At 45.5% G+C, this 22,800-nt stretch overlaps 1 protein-coding gene across 1 annotated transcript in view; it reads left to right on the top strand.

Annotated features, from left to right (window-relative positions):
* The first annotated feature begins 296 nt into the window (after positions 1-296).
* Positions 297-22,800, top strand: part of EFNB1 (ephrin B1) — a 128,812-nt gene continuing 106,308 nt past the window's right edge. Inside the window, exon 1 of the mRNA XM_034780620.1 lies at positions 297-914. Within this exon, the coding sequence (XP_034636511.1) occupies positions 787-914 (128 nt within the window). The 5' untranslated portion in view covers positions 297-786. The remainder of the gene's footprint in view (positions 915-22,800) is intronic.

The following is a 22,800-nucleotide window of genomic DNA, read 5'->3' as shown; positions in this document are numbered from 1 at the left end:
TCACTACAGCCGCACTCTACCCTCTTCCCTCACATGCATCAACCCCAGCAGCCGTGTGTACACACACACCATCGGTCACTTCACACACTCGCTCTATGGAGCAGCCATTCTAATGCCTCAGACTAGCAAACCCACGCGCCGCTGCAGCTGCACCTCCCTTTAAGAGGCCGGGCTGCCCCGCCCCTCTCAGCCTGAGAGGCGGAGTGAGAGGCGAAGGCCCCACTATCCCGCTTCGCTATTGGTCGGCGAGGTGGGGCTGGCCTTGCTGGTGCCTGCGCTGGGGAGTACAGAGCGTGGCAGGGCGGGCGGTGGCGCTGTGCAAGTTGGGCAGCTGGAGGGGAAGCGCTAAGCCGCCGGGACGAGACGGGACGGGCTGAGCCCGTGGAGTTACAGTGTGGAGCCGGGAGTGTATGGGCGCGCTGAGCCCGGCGGGACCGGAGAGCGGAGCCGGGAGACCCGCGGAGAGCTGGACTCCAGCCGACGGGGCCCCAAGGAGCTAATCCGGGGCGAGGCGCGGGGAGCCCCGGCTCGGAGGGACTAGCGCGTGGGGGAGAGGGGCGGATTTCTCCGCGGGACCAGCCCGTGCAGCAGTGCCCGTCTGGGGGAGCCGTAGCAGCTGCGGGGGGGTCCTGGATGCGGGCGGAGTGAGCCCTGCTGCCGGGGGACTCCAGCCACAGGGGATGGGAGCGTGAAACCGGCTGAGAACCAGGGCAGCGGCCGGCGGGATTTACAGCACCGGGAGGATTAGCGGCTCCCCGGCCCCGGCGCCCCCGGGCGAGGGGGAAGATGGCCCTGCTGGAGGGGCGCCCCAGACTCTGCAAGTGGCTCCTGGGCGTCCTGCTTGCCATGTGCCGGCTCGCGGCGCCGCTGGCCAAGAACCTGGAGCCGGTGTCCTGGAGCTCGACCAACCCCAAGTACGTGTCGTACCCTCGGGTCCCCCATCTCCGCCGCGGGCGTCTCCCCTTTCATTTTAGCGGGGGCCGGTTCTCTGGGGCGGGGGCATGGCAGCGTGGTCTGGGCGCCCCTGCGTGGCGCAGGAGCTGGGGTCCAGGACGAGGCAATCCCTTGGCAACTCACGGCAGTCCAGGGCCATTCTGAGCCGGCTAAGCTCGCCCAGAGTGTGCGGTGCCCGCTCCTGCCCTGGTGCACTGCCCCGGGCGTTGGGCGCGGATCGAGCTGGGCTCGGCTGCTCGGGGTGGCAGATCAAGCTGTCATGTTCCTGGGGGTTGCTGTGCAGCCTCTCTTCCTTCCCCGTCCCTTTGAAGTGCCCGGCGAACGCGTCTGGAGTCTCCGCTGCATCTGCTGGGGCAGCTCTTGAGAAGAGAGAGAAATTACAGAAGTTTAACGTGGTCCCGGTGCTTAAATCGGGCCCGTTGGGCTGTAACGTGGTTCTGAGTTCAGCGTTGCTCCCGCGGACTTTGCCTCACCATGGCTGATCGTGCCTAAAGGGCCGGCCCCATTGTGTCTGATTTCTTCTTTCCCCCAAATACACAGTTCTGCCTAGATCCAGCGTTTAGAGAGGGGGGAAGATGACATGCACCAGGTTTTTAAATAGACTAAAATGAATATTTTATTAGCTTTTTTAGCTCTGGATAATCTAGGGTTTCATCTCTTCCACAGAAACCCATTTAGGAAACTGGCAAGGCATCCCACTGGGGACTCCATAGGTAACACACACACGCAGATGGACATAAATGATTTATAGGGCGAGGCGAGAGCCCGAAGTGATCACTGATGAAGCATTTTCTCTCTCTCTCTTAGATGAAATTAACCACGTATATTTTTACTTTGATTCTCCCTTACCCCCTCTATTAGGCTATCTGACTTGATAAAGCTAAATATATTCACTTAATCTTACCGTCCTAATAATACATTTACTTTTCTAATCAATTGTAACCTGGGGGAGATGCCCCCTGACTATGCCCTCAAAGAAGAAGGGTGGAAAGACTACTGATATGCTCTTGCCTCTTAGAGCAATACCATAGGTCCCTTATTTAGGGACAATGGCAATATGAAATGAGCAAGTAAAATGTATCAGTAAAAGAAGATTTTCTTATTTATCTAATTTGATTTTTCAGTTCATGCTGGTGGGACAGTTAATATAGTGGGAGAAGAACATCCCCCCCTGCCTCCTTGAATGGTTCAAGAAGTACAACATTAGAGTCCCATCTGTTTCTTTTAGGCCAGTCTGTGTTCAGTCCCAAGCTCTAGACATTACTTTTCTACAGGAGAATATTCCAGTTTTTGAATGTGCCCAATTAAAGTGGTGTAGAAATATTGTATTTTTAAATCTTGTGTCTCACTTAATTGCTTTTGTTCAAATATTTTTTGTGGGAGGTGAGAGCGCCTTTTTTCTTTCATAGGGATTCCCTGGCTGCATTTAAAACATTGCCCAAATTGTTCCTTCGTTTTGCAATCTTGTGACCACACTTTTACAAGATTCTCTCTCTCTCCCCCCTCCCCCCCCCGTTTTCTCAGGGAAAATCGTTGTTGGCGGTGGGTTAAATTTCTTTTTAATTGTCATGCAGACTTTTCTCCAGATCTTTGAACCTTTAAGTGCATTAGAATATTTCTTAATAGAACGGACAAAATCAAATTTTAATGGCCCACGAGGGATTTCAAGTTGAATTGGGATTCCAAATTTTAGTGCCCCTCTTGTGCCAGTTACTTGTAAAATGTAATAGCTATATTTGGATATTGGGTTGGTGGGTTTTTTTTTTCTGCTTGTTAAAAATAGGTTACCGAGAATCTTACTACTTAAGCTGTAGATATTGGTCTGGAATTGCCAGCAGATGGCTTTCAATTCACATACTTTGTGCAAACTTGCGCTAGAGGCAAAAGAACTGGAGGTTAATATATCAAAACCTCATCACATCTCTGTCAGTTTTATGCCAAAACGATGTTCCCTTTGCACAAAAAATTGGGTGAGAACTTTTGTCTTTTTTTAAATGTGTGAACTTACAACTTTCTGGCTGCTTTTGCAGATACAGATGAGATCTAGGAATGTTTCAAGTTATTTGCAGTCTTAACAAGACTTCAGTTTTATTGCAAACAGGATTTCTGTTGATATCTTTATTAGATCATCTAAAAGTAATCTATGCTTTTTACCCATGGCTTTAGAACTGCACAGATTGCCTTTCCCTTGTGCTAGGTTCAGATTGACTCTAGGCCCACTCTCCATTTTTTTTCTTCCTCCCCTACTGTGCTAGTCTGTAAAGGATTTTTTAATAAATTTTGACTAATGGGCAAATATTTAAAAACTAGCCCTGGTTTCTATCATTTACCTGAACTCTGCAAGCTGGAGCCAGGGAGACCACTCTGCCTGCAATTTACATTCCCATTGACTACAGGAGCCAGCATCCAGAGATATCAATTGGCTCTACAAGAGAAGATTGTAAACTTCGGTGCCAGCCTTTATTTAATAATGCCTCTGGCTTGCACCTAGTATAAATGGTAAACACATTACACCTAGTTGTAGAAATTTTACTCTTTGTATATACTTTAATAAAATACTAGATATGCTCATCTGCCTGCTTCTTTGGAGCAGATCTTCAAATTGTCCTTGATTCTAAAATGGCTTGGAAGTACTATTTTCTGAGTCAAAATCTGGTCTTCCTTTGTTCCTGGCAAATTTGTTGTTGCCTATTTGTTTTACCTGGTGTAAAGTGGTAGGCACTTTTCTATCTGTTTCTGTAAATGTCTTTGTTTGGAAACGTTGGTTGTTCTGAACCTTATGGAACTGTTGCCTCTTTGTAAATTGTTTTTCATTTATATTTAAGGCACCCAGAGGCTGTTAGGCATGAGTTGCCTGAAAATTAAAGATTAATAGTTTTGTCTTAACAGTTCAGTACTGGTGTACTTTGATGTGGAAAGGCTGGTATGGCTTGTTAAAAAAGTAGATATTTTTTGAAGATTTCTGAGAGGAAGGAATCTTTCTTGCATTAAAACATGAACAGAGAAGTAAATCTTTGCTTCTACATTCCCGGTTTCTGAAATCTAATAGTACTGATTTTGTTACCAGCAAAGCTTTTGAAACAACCAGAATTTAAACAACTCTTATCTTCAGGGTAGGGTGACAGGGGAAGATTTAAGCACTTCCTTCAAGTCCTACTTTATATATCTGATGGGATTCCAGCATTCACTCCTTTTTCCCTCAAGTCCTTATTCTAACGTGGCATTACAACTTCACATAGAATAAATTCGGTAGAATCCCCAAACAACTGTGGTCTTAACTTAAAAATATTGATGATGAAAGTTACTTTTCCAACATGTTTGTTGGATTAGAAAGTAACTAAAAGCTTTTAAAAGATGTTTAAGAACCCAACTAGGGTACTAATAACATGTAGGTGTTTTGGGACCGATTACATCAGGATGTTTTTGGTAGCAGTCTTGCTGAACTTTATCTTGTAAATCAGAGTGTTTATATTATCCCCATCTCGTCTCAATTTTTTTAAAAAAGCCTTTATCTTGATAACTTTCTCTCCAAATCTCTTAACAATCAAATGAGTTTATGGCTTTTCTGGGAGAGGGAGGAAAGGGGAAAACGAAATAATTTGAAACAGTTTGGTCATCCTGTACAGCTGGACACTAACACTTAAACAGCAATTTATCTTGCTATCAGCATGCGAATGTGGATGTAAATGCTCCCATTATGATTCAGAGGAGTTAGAAAGACTAGGAGAGAGACTTTTTCTGGCCAATAAAATCCCAATAAATGATAGCATCTATTAGATGCTCTCTCTCCCCCCCCCCCCCCGAAGATACCTTAATGGGCCTGGAACTCAGGAGGAGCCCCCGTCCCCAAGAAGTGACCATCTGCGTTTGTAAATCTATCATGCTGGCTTTGAGGGGGATAAAAAAAGTAAATTGGTTCCAGAGACCACCTCAGCTTATTTAAAAGATGGTGGGGAGGGGGGAGGAGTGGCACTAGAAATAATTTTTAACTGATTGCATTAGCTTTTGAGAAGACATAGGTGGATGTACCTGACATGGGACCGATGTGAGAAGCCATTTCCTTAGTGCAGAGTGTTTGCCATTCTAATTTGTGCTAGGAAGCAAAGAGAAGACACCCTCCTTCATTATGTGATGAGTCTTCTTTTTATGAGTTAGCTGATACCTTTGAGTTGCATTTCTGGTACTTTTCCATATCTGGGTAATGTAAAATCTACACTTTGAGTAGACAAACCTGACTAATTAAATTGTTTTTAGTGTTAAATTGTTAATGCCTGCAAGGTTGGGAGGAATCTTTTATAATTATTCTGCGTGTTTGGAGTATATTTCTTTAATGCCCCACCCAAAACAAAGCATATGCCAATGAATTTTCAGAGTGCCTAGCTGTCACAGGAAAACTGGTTGCCCTTATACTCAAAGTTGTTGCAGTACTTCCCATAGTATGGATTTCAGAAGGTAAAGTTTGTAGGAACACTTGCTTATGTAGAACCTATTTCTCTGATATATTCATATTTCTGTTTCTCTTTACTTTTCTGCCAGCAGGCCTCTGGTGTCAGCAGAATTTCTCTTTTGAATAGCCAGAATAGAGTGTAGGACTTGGGTGAGAACAAAGGCACAGCTCCATTGCCAGGCGTGTACTGGGGTTTACCAGGGTGAATAGGGAGTAATGTTCAAAATCATTCTTTCTTTCTTTCCCTCTACAAATTAACCTGCTGAAGTAGCGCCAACTAGATAGGAATTAAAGATTGGCTGGTTATTCAGTGGTGGTGAAAGGCTGAAATGAATATGGAATGTCTGCATGATGATAGAGTTTCCACACAGAAAATATTAAGTTTTTGGTTTTCTGTCTTCTAGTTATGGATAGGTTGAACTTTTCGGGGTACTTGTTCTCACAGCATTTCTTCTCTGTTTTGCAAGGATACTAGATAGAGCAGATCCATATCTGTGTAAGTTTTCTGTATAGAAGGCGGCTGTGGATACCAGTGAAGTCTATCAAATTCTATCTAGGGCTTGGACCCTTGTGGAATATTCTCCCTTGCTCTTGTGTTTTAATACACGAGTGAAAATCAAATTCTTAATTTCTGGACTCCAGTTTTTCAAGGGTTGCCACAACTAAATCTGTGGAACCCCCCTCTGTGTTGCTTTCTTCTGTGGTTCAGGTCTCATTGGAGACGACTGGTTACCAAATAGAACACGCTACACTTTTTTTATCTTGCATTAGTGTTTTTGGTTTTTGCAAGTTCTGCTCAATTAGACATGTCCCCCTTTTCACTATGTATTGCTCTCGCTAGCAAATGCAATTGAATAAGCAAATTTAAAAAGTGGGGTGAAACCTACAAAGCCCCCATCACACATTGCCCCCCAACCTAATAAAAATGAACAATTTGCTTTTTGTTACATTAGAATTATTTCCTCTGTGCTGATGCATTTAAAGACCACTCACTAGGATTTTTGAAACACAAAAAATGTTTTCTCTTATGCTTCTTGGAAACTTAGAACTCCAGTGATTCCTTATCAGTTCTCTATCCAAATGCCATTACAAGTGCTTAGAATTAATACTTGTTTTTAGAAGAAAGCGTGAAAGCCTTTAAAAATATCATGTGGAATTTTCTAAGAGATGCAAGGAAAAAAGCATTACAATTTAGACTGGCAGGACTTGATAGTGTCACTTTAAAATATGTCAGTATTTTTATGCCCTTTTCTACCTGCATCCCACTACTATTCATATAAAGGATGAATTTATAATTTTGTTTTGTGACTCTTCCGTGGGGTGAGAGAAGTAGCTGTGGTTACCCTTTGGATTAAGTGGACACCATCGGGTTAAATATTGGATGTAAAAGGGCAACTTCCTTATAGATGATACAAAATGCCCTAGCCTTTTAAATCTTTCATTTACTTTCCACTTTGTCAAATATTTTACTTCGTTGGTGTTGAATGAGAAATGCAGAAACATTTCCCTTTTGTTTTTAGTCAGTTTCATTTTTGGCCTTTGCATATCAGATATTACTGTATCTTGTATCGTGAAAAATGCAGGATAAGGATGTGTATCTGAAAAATATGATAATTTTGGTGGGCTTAAGCTTTTAATGTGTGCTCAACAAACATTTAGGACAAATTTTGACAGGATTAGGGCCCCTTTAAGTGAGATTTGCATTGGAAATGAGCAGAATTGTTCTACGGGGGGCTCTATGAACCAATGTGGTTCTAATTTTATCCCATCATCTCTGAAGGGGGCTCTTTGAAAACTGCTTTCTGAGTTTACAGGGGGACAAAAATTGAAGTGTGGTTTCAATGATTTAATCAGACTGTGTGCTATTTAATAGATAGTGTTTTTGATCGCTGGTTGGGGTGTACTATTGTTAGACAACTTGGAGTTACGCAGAAATTCTGACTAAATCTTAAATCCCATGAGTGTAATCTTGGAGAAATATTGACCCTGGTAGGCTTCTGTGCTGAACGCTGAAAGGAAACATTCCTAATAAAATATGGTTTGGAAAATTCATTTCAGGCTGGAATTTGGCTTTCCAGAAAGCATTTTAATAGGGAGGAGAGGGAAATGGGACACATCATCCATGTAGCTTTTAAGAATTGATTATAACCTACTATACTTTTCTCCCGCCCTCCTTCTCCTTCCCCCCCCCCCCCTCCGGAAATTTTATTCCTAGACTTGCTCACTTATTAGCTTTCTGTAGCAAAAAAATTACTGTCTTAAAAAAAAAAATTAAAAAAAGTTTGCCAAGAACAAAAAGGTCTTATCCTTTGTGGTATTTTTATTCTGTCTTTAATGACATCACAGTGTCCTATTTAATTTTGTAAGCATTGGGTTTGAAGACTGGTGTCTCTCTGCTTTTTTTTAATGTCTTTTATGAGGGACAGAGTACTTGTGGGAAAGCTGTTCTTGATGGGAGTAGTTGGCCTGGAGCTCTGCATCAGTGGGCTAACACTTGTAGGAGCAGATGTAATTTAATTATCGTACTGGGGGTGCATGAGGCGCTTCACAGTATAAGGAGTTGAGCAATATTGAATACATGCTGCTTATTTTTAATTACAAATGTATTTTTATTGTAGAACCTTTTGAATAAGAGTGATTCTGCTGGTAGTAGTTGGGTGTTATCTGCTGTGGTTCCTTGCTAATCTGAGTGTGGGATATCCAGATGGCAGGGTAACTGATCTTATAGCATGCATGTACCTTTAACTGGTACATCTGAAGGGGTTTTCTTAATCTCCAAAGACTGGTTTGGATTAACTGGGGCTGGGCAGCCTGAATCCTGGTTCATGTTTCCTGCTGGAATGAAAGAACTGTTCTCAAATGTGCCAGGAAGACAAGGGTGGAAAAGGGGCTTCAGAGCATTGCATGCTTTGGTTCGAATAGTTCAGATGTAAGCTTGGCCTCATGATTATGAGCATAATGCTAGTTCAGTTTTGTGCAGGGTTGTTGAAAGTGCATTTTCCAGGTTGGCTAGCTTCAATTTAAAGTGTATGCAGAACATTGTGTGTTGTGATTACATATAGGGGTGCAGCAGTCTACTAACTACTTTGTAGCAAATCTACATAAATTTGTGTTCATGCATGATGGAGGGGATTTTTTTTACACTTTGCCTGTCTCTCCATTTCAGTGAGGATATGGCAAGTGTGGCATGTCTTGGCGTTATTCAGGGGAGAGATGAATAAATGTAACTTTCAACTTTGGAGAAAGAAAGAAAGCTATTTCCCTCTAAGTCCTGTTTCCCTTCTCCGTGCCTTTGCCAGCGCTCACGGAGTGTCTTTAGGGAATGACTCTTCTGTTGACTTAAGAAAATTAAAAAAAAAAAGAGGGGGGTAACTGAATTTGAAGCAGCGACTGTTGCAGTAGCTGCGTAAATACCACTGGATTCTATAAAACAGATTTAATTGCTTCCTTAAAAAAGAGCTGTGATGGGGTGACTGATTGTGAAAGGAGCTGTAGTTTCATGTAGCTAAACAGCTGCTAAAGTACCTTAAAACACTGTCTGGAATTATGACAGAATCAAAGCTTTTGTTTCTTTGGGAGAGTTTTTTTCTTTGTTCTTTCAGCATTTCAGATGAGAGGGTCCCATTTCATATTTGATCTGAAGGAATTAGTGACTTCAGTATATTCTCTACCCTTTATATTTTTTTAAATACAGCATTTCAGATATACATGGCACTTTATATAGTGGTTTAGCAAACAGAAGATGAGTCTTGTCCAAAACAGGCATAGTACAGCAGATGCAGGTAGTGTATTCATGGAACAGAGTGTGGATACTAGCATGCATCGTGTAGGCCTTTTCCCATATCCTCATTGTGTTAGTTATAAAGACCAAGGCTAATATTTCAAACTGTCTAATTAAAGCTTTTTGCCCCTTTATGGGATTAATATTGAGTGGAGTTTAGAAAGTTCTCTAAAAGTCTTTGATATGTATTGGAGACGGCACTAATCTTCTATAGGATTTTTGTGTCTCAGATGGGTAGTATTGTCCCAGTGCCTCCTTGAAAGGTTTCAGACCTGCTAATATCTAGCAGAGTAGCCATTCTACAAAGTGTTAGAGTCAAAGAAGCCTTGGTGCTTGGAAGCAAATCTGCTTGAGAAGGGCAGAAGTCCTAGTGGAGAAACGTCTTGTACAGATCAGTAGCACATGCTATTTGGAGTCTGGCAGCTGAAGCAGGGTGTGGAGAAACAAAGCTGAAATCCGCTCTGTGTCTAATTAATGATTCCTTGTATAGGAGGAAACTGGAAGGAGTAGCCATCATGTCACATCTGGGCAAGGATGCAGTAATTTGGTGGTGCTTTTATTATATTTGTCTTATTTCCTCTAGAAGGTTGGCTCCTTTTGGGTTTTTTGGTCTGTTTTCCCCTTTCATTAATTTCTTTTAGGTCTTGTCTACGTAGGCAGTTATTCTAGATTAACTATTCTGAATTAACTCCATGGAGTAAGAATGTTTTTTAGAGACACAAACAAACAAACAAACAAACCAAAAAGACGCCTTCTGTGACCTAGAGTATCAGGGACTGAGTTTTGGAAGCTGAGCCTCTTTGATCGCAAGGCAGCTTCACAAGGGTGATAGTTTCCCACACTAATCCTTCAGGGGACTGTCCACATTAATGGTCCCTCATCACTAGCTGTCTGTGTTGGTCATTACAGTTGAGACTCAGAAGTCCACAGCCTCGCATAGAGGGCACAATCTGCTACTTACTGGACAACCTTAAAGGCTGTGCATACATGAGCGGTTTCTAAGATTGCCTGCTATTGCACTAGCACCAATGGAGCACCATCAGTAGGCTGACCAGATAGCAAGTGTGAAAAATCGGGACAGAGAGTGGGGGGTAATAGGAGCCTATATAAGAAAAAGCCCCAAATATCGGGACAGTCCCTATAAAATCGGGACATCTGGTCACCCTATCCATCAGTAGAAGTGCTGGTCAGAGTTGCAGACAGGGTTTAGATGTTTTTATCTCAACCTGATCCCAGTGGGGCTAGACAAGTTGGCGCTGAACATCTGTCCTGTCTATGCCGACTGGCCCTGCCCCTGTGTTGCTCCATTGGTGGCAACAGTGGCAAGATTTACCTTTTTGCATCATAGCAGATCTAGGAGCCCCAAGCAAGATCGGGCTCCTTCGTGGTAGATGCTGTTCAAACACATAGGCAGTGACTTTGGCCTTATCTGCACTGCCACTTTACAGCGCTGAAAATTTCTCGCTCAGGGGAGGGAAATGATGGAAGTTTCAGCACTGTAACCTGGCAGTGTAGACAGAGCACCAGCACTGGGAGCTACTCCCCTCACGGAGGTGGTTTTATTACAGCGCTGGGAGAGAGCTGGCTCTCCCAGCGCTGGAGCCACGACTACACAGCCACATTAAAGTGCTGCCGTGGCAGCGCTTCAACATTGGTAGTGAAGACATACCCTTTCTCTGTCCTGAAGAGTGTGTGGTCTAAAACAAGACAAAAGATGAGAAAAAGGAAGTTTCCCTCTTTTTAGGGATGGGGAACTGAGACACAGATTAAATGATTTGTCCAGGGCCCCCTGGACATTTGTGACAGAGTTGAGACCATGACTCTGATTTTCTGAGTGCCTGGGCAGTGTCCGAGTCACATGGCTATTAAACAAAAATGCTGCTGTAAGCAAGGCTCAAGAGTTATGATGGTGGTGGCAGGTAGGGCTTTGCTTTGGTTAGCGATGACTTGTTCTCAGAGCTCTCTCCATTCACTCCCCAGAGCTGGATATAGAATTATTCAGGTGTCAGCGTGGCAAGGCCGCCAGGGCCCTGGAGCTGAGCAGCTGCACTTAAAAAATGCTAGCTATTTTTAACCCTGGCTTGTCTGTTCTGCTTGGAATAACCTTTCCTGACTGCAGCCTGCCCTTCACAGGTGCTCTGTCTCCTCTCTTCTCTTCCCACAGCAGTTTTGTCAGCTTTTGTCTGTGGTGCTTGCTTTGGGTAGTAGCCAGGTTGTGCCATGTTGAGGAAATACCAGTCTATGGGTGAACAAATCACTGCATAGACTGTCAGGATAGGGAGCTACATAAAGGCAAATACGTACAGCCCAATACTGATAAGATAAACCTGTTTTCAAGTGAAATTTGTAATGAACTGGATTTCTTTTTTAATTTGCTTGCTAGCCTGTCTTCAATACCTTCAGAATAGCAAATCTGCATCTGCTCTGTGTACAGTGTCCCTGACTACTGAATTGACGGCTTGTTCCCCTTCTGCAGTAAAAGATAGGGATGGGCAAAGCTTGCATATTTGTCTTCCTGGTTTAAATGAAACAGGACAAAGGAATAACTGGAAACTAATCAACCACAATTCCAGGAGGCTTCTTCCAGCATTGTAGCTGTGTGGCATGCCTGACTACTTAACAAGCAACTTATTAGCATACAAGATATTGACATGATAAAGCATGAACTAGATTTGTGATGCTATCATGTCAGAGTGACTGCTACTCACAAAACCCTTTATAAAATGTTAGCATGTGGTGTAGCAGTTTGAAAGGGTGTTGGAGCACCTGCTCCAGAATTGTTTTTTCCAAGCCCTTTTTATTTTTCCTGAAATCTCAGAGCTGAGATGCAGCTTTATGGGCTAGCTGGTGGCTTGCAAAATGTCAGTGTAAACAAACATCCTGAGGGAATTTCAGGAGCCTGAGCTGCTCTAACCGCAAACTCTTCAGTTTTATTTTCTCTTCCATATTATGGAAAAAGCAGATTTGCACCAAGTTGTGAAAACTAGTAACACAAGATTATTTAAAATGTGTCATTCTGTCACATGATCTGCAGCTGGGATTCCCACTGACTATGGCTTGGTGGTTGCTATTCTAGTACTGGGGAACAAACTCTTTTCTCAGCTTATTCAAGGATCTAGTTACTGGAAGAGTTTTATGTTTTGGGAGCTTGGGTGTGGGCTCTCCTCCCTTGGCTGAGGAAGTTGAATAATTATTGAGGCAAGATATTTTGTGTACTGTGAAAATCAGACTGGGTAGATTCTTAAGCCTGTGTGTTGCTTGTAATGGTTCAGTGGCTCTTCTGTGGTGGAGGTGGGGGGGAGGGGAAGAGGCTCAAACCTTAGTTGGTACACTAAATATGCAGCATACACATCTTTTCTAACAACTGGTATCCGGTCTGGACATGGTAAGATTCCCCCCACCCTCCATATTAACCCTCTCACTCTCACCCCAGATTGGAGTGGGATTCTGCCTTTAATACTTAACCATTGTAAGGAAGGGGGGACAGGATTTGCATGAAAGGTGCTATACAAGTTAGTCATCTCTATCCCCGGAGAATATCATTGGTAGTGAGTTTGGGGAATACATTCTTCAAGAGCAGACCAGGTGTCACCCCCTGGTGGCTGAGCTCCTAACTCACAGGTAGCTGGGGAAAGGAATGGGAGAGACAGAAATGAGCCTGACACATTCCTTCGCTACCTAGAGCAAGTGAATGCATTTTTCCTGCTGTAAAGGGCTTTACTTCTTTTTTTGTAGTGACTGAAGTTCCCTTCTTTGCAGCTTGAGCTGAACCTTGGGGAATATGATCTGCACTGCTTGATTTTTTTTTTTTTTTTTTTAAATTTTATTATGCAACAGCTTCTGGTTCGATACTTCAGAAAAAGCAAAATGTCTTTGCCGCTTATCAGCTATAAATACACTTATGCCATTAGTATTGATCACTGAATATTTGCATATTTTATTCTTCATTAAAGCTGAGAAGTCTATTTGTGGTTGGTCACGTTAAATGTGAGTGCAAGACTTTACGTTTCATTCCTTTTTGCTACTGATTTCTGTATTTTAATGGGTTTCTAAAGTGTGTTTGCATGTACGGTATTGTGTGTGAGACTATTAAGCGAAGACATTCAGCTCCTCGTTACAGCAGCAATGAGACAAACGAGTGCCCGATTTGGCTTGAGAGAACTGCACTGAAGGATGTCTGCCTGTAAATACAGTTGCTGTAAGGGTTGGATGCAATTCCTTTGTTTAGCTTTCTTGTAGTAACCCAACTGAACACAAAGGGGAGACCTGCTGTTTTCCCACAAAGCGTTAGTGTAAGTCCATTCCCCACCTGGAGTTAAGGAGCAATTTTAGATGCAGTGTTTGTGAATATGGGATTTGTGGAATGGTGACTCTTCCCCTTTAAAAAGCGGTATGATGGCTGGAGTTTTGCAAAGGGGGACCCTTGGGCTATTGTTAGGCATCTTTTGGCATTTTCAGGATTATGGGATAGTGGGCCTCTCTTTTAGAGGAGAGTGTGAGATGGTTTGTGTTGTGCAGGGAGAAATTCCCCTGGAAGCCAGGGGAGGGATTAAGGAGGTACCCTGTCTGCAGCCGCAAGGGCAGCATATGGAAAGGATCTGAGTGTAATATCCCAAGCTGCAGAACAGCTTTACTGAAGAGGCCACTTCAGCAGGGGACGCAGTGTGGTTAGTCCTCACCGGCTGACACATCCCAGGCCTTCCTCAGACTTGAAAGAGCTTGAGTTAGCCTTTGAATCTGAGGATTTATAGCCCTTTTAGGCCTCTCCAATAAAAGCAAGGCTCCCTTCTCAGATAGAGCCCACCATCTCGCTCCTCTGGGCTCATTATCCTGGGGATTTGTGTTGCTTTCTTTCTCTCTTTCTCTCGCTCTGTTGTTCACAACTGTTAGTTTCTTCTTCAGATGTACAGCCGAGAACTTCAGAGTACAAAAGCAGAGTCAGCAGGAGCCAGGAGACCTGCAGATAGAACTATTGCTGCCAGAACGTGGCCCCCACCCCATAACTGAACACCCTCCCTGGAGGCCAGCAGTCCACTGCAGAGTCTGGCTGAAGCTGCAGTGCCAGGGAATCTAACAAAGGCAGCTGCTCCAAGGCCATCTCTGAGCAAAGACCCAGGGGTGCCGACAGTAAGTGCCGCCTGATTTTTAGATGATTATGTAAATTAAAAAGGATCTGAATGGAGAGGGACACAGCTTAGAATTGGCTCAAGGCAGGTTTATTTTCTGTTGCAGGTGTGGGAGAAGGGAAGGGGTTAGTGAGACTTTACCATCTTCGGGGAAGAATCCATCTTGCAAGTGTAAAATGCAACATAAATATAGAAAGATTTTTTTCAAATTTTACACTACTTCGTGACCTACAGCAAACTGAAGAGACGAATGTGCTTCTGTGTCTGATTGCCCATCAGATGCCTCCTTGTGTTTGTGGGTTTGGGGAAGCATTGGAGCTGGCTTCTTGGGTGCTGACCATGAAAGGAGCCATGGATGATGCTTTCTGATGTACAATGAGATCTAGTCCAATCTACAGACCATATTGTCCCCAAAGCTGAAGATAAAAATATCCTGATAAAATGTGTCCACTCATAGCAAAGAGCTTCTTTTCTGATCTCCTGCTGTTTTAGCCTTGTGCTGCCTCATCCTTTCTGTGCTACACTGACTGCAGATTGCAAACTGTTCAGAGTACAGACTTGTCACTACAGAGGTCTTTAAAGCACCATGCTCACTTGGGGTGTTATATAAACCATACAAATCCAGCTTCCAGCAAGCAGCGTGAAGCTGCTTCGGGAGCAAAGGTCCAGCCTCCTGGTAGCTCTGCTCCTACTAGCGTGTTTGTTCTTCTGCAGGGTTTTCAGAGCCTATCCCAGGTCTGTGGTGATTAGTGGCCTGTGACTTTGCTTTTCATGCAGCGTCTTAGTGTCGGGGGTGCTGGATTACTCACTCCTCTTGGATCCCAGGGTTATTAGAGCTTACCTCTGTTTTGAATTCCTGGGCTGTAAGACAAGCTGTACCCCTCCAGGTGTCTGCAAATCTTATTACCAGCCGCTTTCCCACTTGCCTTGCCCATGGTCTTTAAATTTCATGTGTTTGCTGAGTGCTCATTTGTCTGGTTCTGAATGGCCAGGACTGTACCCTCCCTCATTCAGACCTAGGAGCGTTCAGCTGCTCAACACATGCTGCCAGATTTATTTGGTGTCTTGTCACGCCCCTCCCTCCCTCCCCCCCCCCATATATATAATATACACACACACACGTTCTTGCTTAGCACCAGGTGAAGAATTCAAAAGCTCATAGTGGTCTTGTGTCCATGCAACAGGGGGTGGGGACAGTCCGGCATATCTTTTTGCCATTCCCCATGGTCCAAGATGCACATTATTGGGGTACTTGTTTTTCCCTCTTGCAGCATATATCAGTGGGGTCTGCAGTCCATCACCTCAGTGCCGGGCAATATGAAGAGGAAGCTCTTTCCACATGAGTCTCTGTCTCCATTTTCTGGCCCACATGAAGCTGTGTTTGCAGCATCCATCTGATCTCTTCTGTGCAGGGCTGGATTTATATTTGTTATGGGCTGCAAGGAAAATCATGGATGAGTTTAAAAAAACCTTTGTCTCATGTCTTTGGTCAAGAGATACAGTTTAGATGTAATAAAATGTTCGTGCAATTCTTTGAATGTCCTCTGCCATTCTGTTGCGTCCTATACGGGGGTTGTACGCCCAGGAAAAGGAGGGATGGCTCGCTGGACAGAGGTAGGGTTTAACACTGCCTCTCCCTGTGGCTACATTGCAGCTCCTGGATTTAGCCATTGTCTCATCTCAGGCAGGTAGTGGAAGGAGTGACGTTCTTAGCATGTCATGTTGTGTCTATGACTGTGTCCATACTGTAAGCTAGAGGTGTGATTTCCCATGTCCATGTACACTACCCATCTCATCTCTCATTGAGCTAGCATGAGTAAACAGCAGTGTAGTGGTGATAACCAGGGTAGTGGCAGTGGAGGTGCAGCTGAGCCATGCAGAGTACATAGCCGCTGGTATCAGGCAGGTTTGTACTCTGTAGCTCAGCCGTGCCTCCGCTACCCAAGCTTCTACCGCTATACTGCTATTTATACTCCTGCTAGCTCAGTGAGAGCTAGCATGGGTATGTGTAATGAGCAGGAGAAATAGCCTATATCATCTCTACACATGTAGGCACTGCAGCTCAGGTCTGTGTTATATGTGCATGTCAAGGCTCTAGCTCAGGGGTGGGCAAACGTTTTGGCCCAAGGGCCACATGGGGGTGCAAAACTGTATGGAGCCTCCCCAAACAGCCTGGCCTCCACCCCCTATCCGCCCCCTCCCACTTCCCGCCCCCTGACTGCCCCGCTCAGAACCCCTGACCCATCCACACACACACACGCTCCTTATCTCCTGACCGCACTCTCCTGGGGACCCCCCCGCCCCTAACCACCCCTCATCCGGCCCCCTTACCATGCCGCTCAGAGTAGCATGTCTGGCAGCCACGCTGCCTGGCCGGAGCTAGACACGCTGCCGTTCTGCTCAGCAGGGGCACGCTGCTACGTTGCTCAGAGCTGGCTGCGGGGAAGGGAGGACAGCAGGGGAGGGGCTGGGGGCTAGCCTCCCTGACTGGGAGCTCAAGGGCCAGGCAGGATGGTCAGATGTGGCCCATGGGCCATAGTTTGCCCAGCTCTGCTTTAGCTGTTTAAATAGAGGTTTAGGAAAGAGTCCACAGAAACGACCTAATGTATTACATTTTTTTTCTTAATGGGCCCTGTCGGATCGCTCAATCTGCTATACACATTGTGCTCTCCTCCGCCCTAAACTCCTGCTGTGCCGGACTTCCAACAGGCTTTTTCCACTGCTTCATGTTTCTGCTTAAGAACCAAGCCACTTTGGAAAATTCCTTTACTTTGGAACCTTTTGGAATCCTAATGATGAGACAGTTTGCTCAGGGAAAGACGGAGGCTTTCATGGGCTCATTAGACTGGCCTAAGCTGTGAAGGGGCCCAGCAGGGACTGAATGCCTGAGTGTAGCGGAGGTGAGTGCATACTGCTATTGGTTGGGGGATGAATGGGGGTTGGGCAATTGGGACAGGTCCTGTCCTCGGGTAGGCCAAGAGGGGAGGGCTGCTTTAGTGGAAGCACCTCCAATGAAGTGAGAAGCAGTTCCTTGGGCACGAGTGCCCTGGGTAGAAACCATTCTTCAGGCAAAGGGAGGAAAAGGGCTTTTTTAGGATTGGCATTTCTTCTGCAAAGCATCACTGGTGGGGCTGAGTCACTTTTGACTGCTGCAGGTGCATCTGAAGAAGTGAGGTTTTTACCCACGAAAGCTTATGCCCAAATAAATCCCTTAGTCTTTAAGGTGCCACCAGACTCCTTGTTGTTTTTGTAGATACAGACTAACACGGCTACCCCCCTGATGCAGGTGCCGAGAGGCCTTTTGGGACTGCCTCCCGCAGCAACTAATGGCATCATATGGGTGTCTTGTTGAGGCTTTAGCTAGTTGCACTCAAGTGAATGGCCTGGTTAGTCTGAATAGCCTGGGTCTTAAGGGCAGTTTCTAAGGAGCTGGAAAGTTCCTCCCCTCCTCTCTGGAGAGAGAGAAGAGCAGTGCCCTGGTTTCCATCTTTTTCCTCAGAATGGGCATTTTTCAGTTGGCCATTTGTCTCAGACGTAGGCATCTAGATCTCCTCTCCCATCCAATTTTCCCTTCCTGGTAAACCCAGCTTCCAGTTCAAATGTCCATTTTTCACCTGACTCTACCTAGTTTGATATGGTGTTGAGGAGCTCATCGTTTTCATTGTCCTGGACAGTTGTGGGGTATGTTATCAATCTGAGCTGCATCATGCCTTGTATTGTGAGAGTTCAGGACTTTCTAGACCTGCTTTGTATCCTGTTGTTGGTCTGCCACACATGTTCTATTGGGTGTCTGGCGTAACTCATACCCCCACACTGGTCAGGCTCCCATTCTGCTATTGAGAATTAACTTTAAAGCAGGACCATTCCTCTTGGGCCACAGGTTTGCCTTGGTTTTGGTGTGCTGGGGCTTCACTCCCCAATGTGGATAGCTGAGTAATATGAAATATGGCAATTTTACCTCAAGCCTCACTCCATGGGGCATGCGCAGTTCATCCTACGCAGGTTTTTGGCAGCTGTCACTCGCAGGGCTGTAGGCTGTAAGCAGAGGGAAAATGTGGTGAGTGACAGTGTGTGAATTTTTTCTTTGTCTCAAAAGTAAACATGTTAGGGAGCAGGTTATGTTTCTCTGTTGATGAGCATCAAATATGTTTTAAATTTGACAGCAGGTAGCAAAGAGTGGTGGGTGAAACTTTCCAGGTATTGCATAGCATTTCCCCCAAAAGGGGTCTGCTGCAGTGCTTGGGATTAAAGGAAAGCAAAGGAGAGGGAAGGCTAGCCTGCTGTGCAGCCAGGGGGTGGCAGCCTCCTGCAAGACCAGGACATGGGATTGCCTTCCTCCCCTCCTCCTGGATGAAAACTCTGCTCACTGCCTCTACGGGTTAGGAAAACCATAGCCCCTTTGAAAACCTCTCTGATAATAAATAGGTGCACCCACTGCGAGAGCAGTCTGCCTTTACATTCCTAACACACTATATGAGGCAGCATGCTTAAGACCCTACTTGATTTGCAATAATGTGGAAATTGCGGATCCCGCAATTAGGCTTCCACCACAGTTTTGATGGCAGGAGCTCCTGCTCTCAGCCCTTCTCCAAATTACTGCAAATAATAAGGTCCATTATTATGGGACTCTTCCGTGGTTTTTCCATGCCTCGTCTGCAAGTCACCTGCAATTTTTTGACAATCCTCCCGTGATTCAAGTAGGGCCTCAAGCATGGTCTATTGATTGGAAGCTGAGAGACCGCCCCTCAATTTCATTCCCAGCTGTAATGTGGACTCCCTGTGACTCTGGACAAGTTGCTGCGCCTCTGTGCCTCAGTTTCGCTATCTCTAAAATAGAGGTTATATGGTATTGTGCTTGTCTCCCTTCAGACCAGCTAGACCCATAGTGACAGCTGAAAAAAATCTGCATGCCGTGCAGTGAGAAGCTACTGCGTGCACTAACCAAGCTCTTCTCTCCCCACCTGAGCTTTTATTCTGAATGTACAATTTTGTGGGAGTTGTGTCCCCCTTCTGGAGCTGTTCATTGAGAAGAGTGCCCCTGGCTGGGGTTGGGCAAGAAGGCCCCAGAAAGTGTGCATGCTTGTGAGAGCTCCTTTCTGTATACAGCCTCGTGGTGATGGATTGAAATTGAAAAGGGGGCCCTGCCAGATTCCACCCTTTAGAAATGGGCTGTGAGGAGTAATGAACTCCTGTCCTTTGAGAGGCACCAAGTCTGTGTGGGCTGTACTTGTGTCGGGCTTCCTCAGCTCTTTTTTTTTTTTTTTTTTTTGTGCAATACAAATGTGAAGAGAGGGTACCCTCAGAGATAATAGGATAGTCCAGGCTCCCTGTCATCTGATGGGCTGCCAGTTGCAGAGCTTATGAGCTGCTGCCCTCGGTTCTTCTTTCTCTTCCTTACATGAGGTTGCTTCAATCATCTTCTCATCTCCCTTCATAGTACTCCAGAGTTGGTTTCTCTGTGACAGACTCGAAAAATAGGCACAGCATTGGTGGAAGATGTAGATAAAGGTTGAGGCACATTGCTTAGCCTGCACAATGGATATTTGTACTTGGTCTGACTCAAATACACTCCTACTCAGGGCAGAAGTGCATTGTGGGCTATAACTGGGACTAACCTCAGGCTTTCCCCTCTCTGGGTACAATGGAAGTTTCCATCCCTTGTAGTCTACTCCTGGAGGACGCCACCCGGTTTCTCTGGCTTGCCTGGTGTTGATTTATTGTAATCTCTAGCTCTGGTGTATTTAATAAATGTTTCATGCAAGAGTGAACCTGGAATTCACTCGGAGTGCACAACTGGGGCTCGGCCAATTAGTCAATTATTTTAGAATAAGTAATAAAAAAAGAATTAAAATCTTACTTGAAGTGGGGAGGGGCTGATCTGGCTAATGCATCAGTGAATAGCCTCTTTCCTCTGGGAACCACTGGGGTCAGAGTGAAATGAAATTCATGGTAATAAAGGTAGGTCCAGAGCATGTAACTGCTGCGCACTAGTGATCTGTTCAGAAGTGTGGGACTCGAATGGTAAGAAGTGTTGTGTGTCAGGACTGAGAGTCACTGCTGCGTTGCAGGGAAGCCCAGGGCAGAGTTGCTCAACTTATTATTTTTTAAACTCCAGCTTGAACAACTCTCTGTAGAAGCCTGGATTCTAGCTTGTGTCTTGTTGACTGCTGCAGAAAAAGGCAGAAGCTGAACATTGGTGGGGGTTCTAACATATAAAACCTACAACGTAGGCAGTAGCTGCTCCTTTCTGTGCTTCTCTACCTCTTCTTGCAGCACTGCCACTTTAAAAGTTGGTGTTCAAGTGATGCTGGGGAATAGGCAGTTTAGGTGCTGCACTCATCTCCTTTCTCTGGCCCTGGCCTCAAAGGAGCTGCTCTTCCTCCTAATCCCTGCAGATCTGGGAACAAGCTGTACCTGGAGGAGTGAGGCTGATGGAGGAAATGGCCGAGGGGGGTGGTGTGTGCGTGCATTTGCTGCAGAGCACTAGTGCCTTGGATATTGAAGGCAAGCAGACTGCCTTGGCAGCAGGGCCTGGCTGAAGTTATTGTATATGTCCTGTGATCCGCACCACCCTCCCAGGCAGACGCACAAAGAGCTGCTTTCTCAGTGTGATTGGAGGCCGAAGCAGCTGATGAGGGAAAGGCTGTTGTAGAAAGCTGGGCCTGGTTGGGTTAAAGTTTCAGGAAGTAGTTTGGAGGTGCTAAGAGCTGAAGGCGGCTGGAATTTCCCCTTCAGCTGTGTTTGTTTTTAAACTTCTATTATTCTTATTTTGTATAAACTCTGGAGACACGTCCCGATCGCGTGCGCACCAGTGCATGTGCATCCAGAACAAAGTGCTCTTAGATAGGACTCTTCCCCTCTCCTGTTCTCCACCATTAGCAGTTTGTCGTCTATAACTAATTGCTGAAATAATTGGGGCAGCTACAACCTGTCAGGATAATTTTGTTGGGCCAGAGGTCAATGGAGAGCCCATCATACAGCTGTGCCTTTCAAGCTCTGCGTTCCTGTGCAGCAGCTCAGAGTGATCTAATCATTAAATGAGTCTCCCTGTGCACATGCCGTACCCCACCCTTCGTGTGAAAGCTCAGGGTACTGGCTCTCACTCCAAGGCTGGTTGTATGCCTTTTCTTCTCCCGCAGACTTCCACTTATAGTCAGTGGCCTGGGTTCATTGAAGAAAGATGTCCCAGTGCAATATGTTATATGAGGGTAAAGGACATTGGAAGTGGGCATGGGGCCCCTGAAGGAAGGAAGAAAGCCAGCCCAGACCTCTAGCTCAAACTGGTCTCTATGTGGAAATGTTAGTGTAATGCTGACAGACCCCAGTCGCTGGCAGGCAAGTTCGAACCTGGGACCTCTGGAGCTTAGTGCATGAGCCTCTACCGCATGAGCTAAAAGCCAACTGTTAGCTAAAGGCTTGTCTTCACTTACATTTTATAGTGCTCTAACTTGCTGGCTCAGGGGGGTGAAAAATCACCACCCTGAGTGCTTTAAAGCGCTAGCTAATCTCGTGGAGGTGGATTACCAGGAGCGCTGGTAGAGCTCTCTCCCAGTGCTCGCACACAACCACACTCATACTTCAAAGTGCTGCTGTGAGAGCTTTCCTGCAGCAGTGCTTTGAAGTTTCCAGTGTAGACAGACCCTAAGGTTGTAGAGCAGACTCATTTTCTCTCTCTCTCTCTCTCTCTCTAAGTGGTCTTGGTGCCACTAGATGGGACAGAACACCACACCCAGGAGGTGTGTGGGTGACACTAGCTCATTAGATGTTTCCTGGTCTCTCACTTGTGCATGGGATGTGTGAGAATAGCCCCATCAGTTACCCTTTTCTAGAGTGTAGTAGGGAAAGGATAAAAATCCACGCAAGGCTTTCAGAGAGCTGTTTCTCCTCCGCTAATGGTCTTAGTTCAGGGGGAGACAGTCCCATGTATGTGAGCTGACTGGCCATATATGGGTCCTTCCCCTTTCTCCTTGATGGGCTTGGGAAGGGAGAACTTGTGCCTCGGCTCTAGCGCAGTGTTATTTCAAAGTTCCCATGAGAAGTGAAATCTGTAAGTTTCCTGGTGCCTTAAACGTGATGTGTGATGCCTCACAACATGAAGGGTGGCTGGGGTCTGGCAAGTGTAACCTTTATTACTACTGCAGCCTTGGGGCCAGTCTTACCACCCAATAACTTACAGGTGGGGAGCAATGTGCTTAGAACTTTCCTGCCAGTGAACAATGTATAGACCTGCCGCACCCTCCTTGTGTTGGTGCAGGCTCTTCCCTCCCTGAGATGGGCTTATTGGCTGATCAGGAACTGGACTGAGCTGCATTTCTTCCTCTGTCAGCTCAGGCAGGGACTGTCTGGGGACAGAACTCCCAAAAAGAGGCCCTTAGCTGTTAGTTTTCATCAGTTTGCAATGGGAGGCAGACCCTTGTTTCAGTGGGGTGAGTCTAACAGCCAGTATTGTGGCTCAGCTCCTCCTGGAGAGAATGCTGTTAAATGATCACTTA

The sequence above is a fragment of the Trachemys scripta genome, chromosome 9 (genome assembly GCF_013100865.1).
Source record: "Trachemys scripta elegans isolate TJP31775 chromosome 9, CAS_Tse_1.0, whole genome shotgun sequence".
In the NCBI taxonomy this organism is placed as follows: domain Eukaryota; kingdom Metazoa; phylum Chordata; order Testudines; family Emydidae; genus Trachemys; species Trachemys scripta.
Note: the sequence above shows the minus strand (reverse complement) of the source record. Positions and strands in the feature narration are given on the sequence as shown.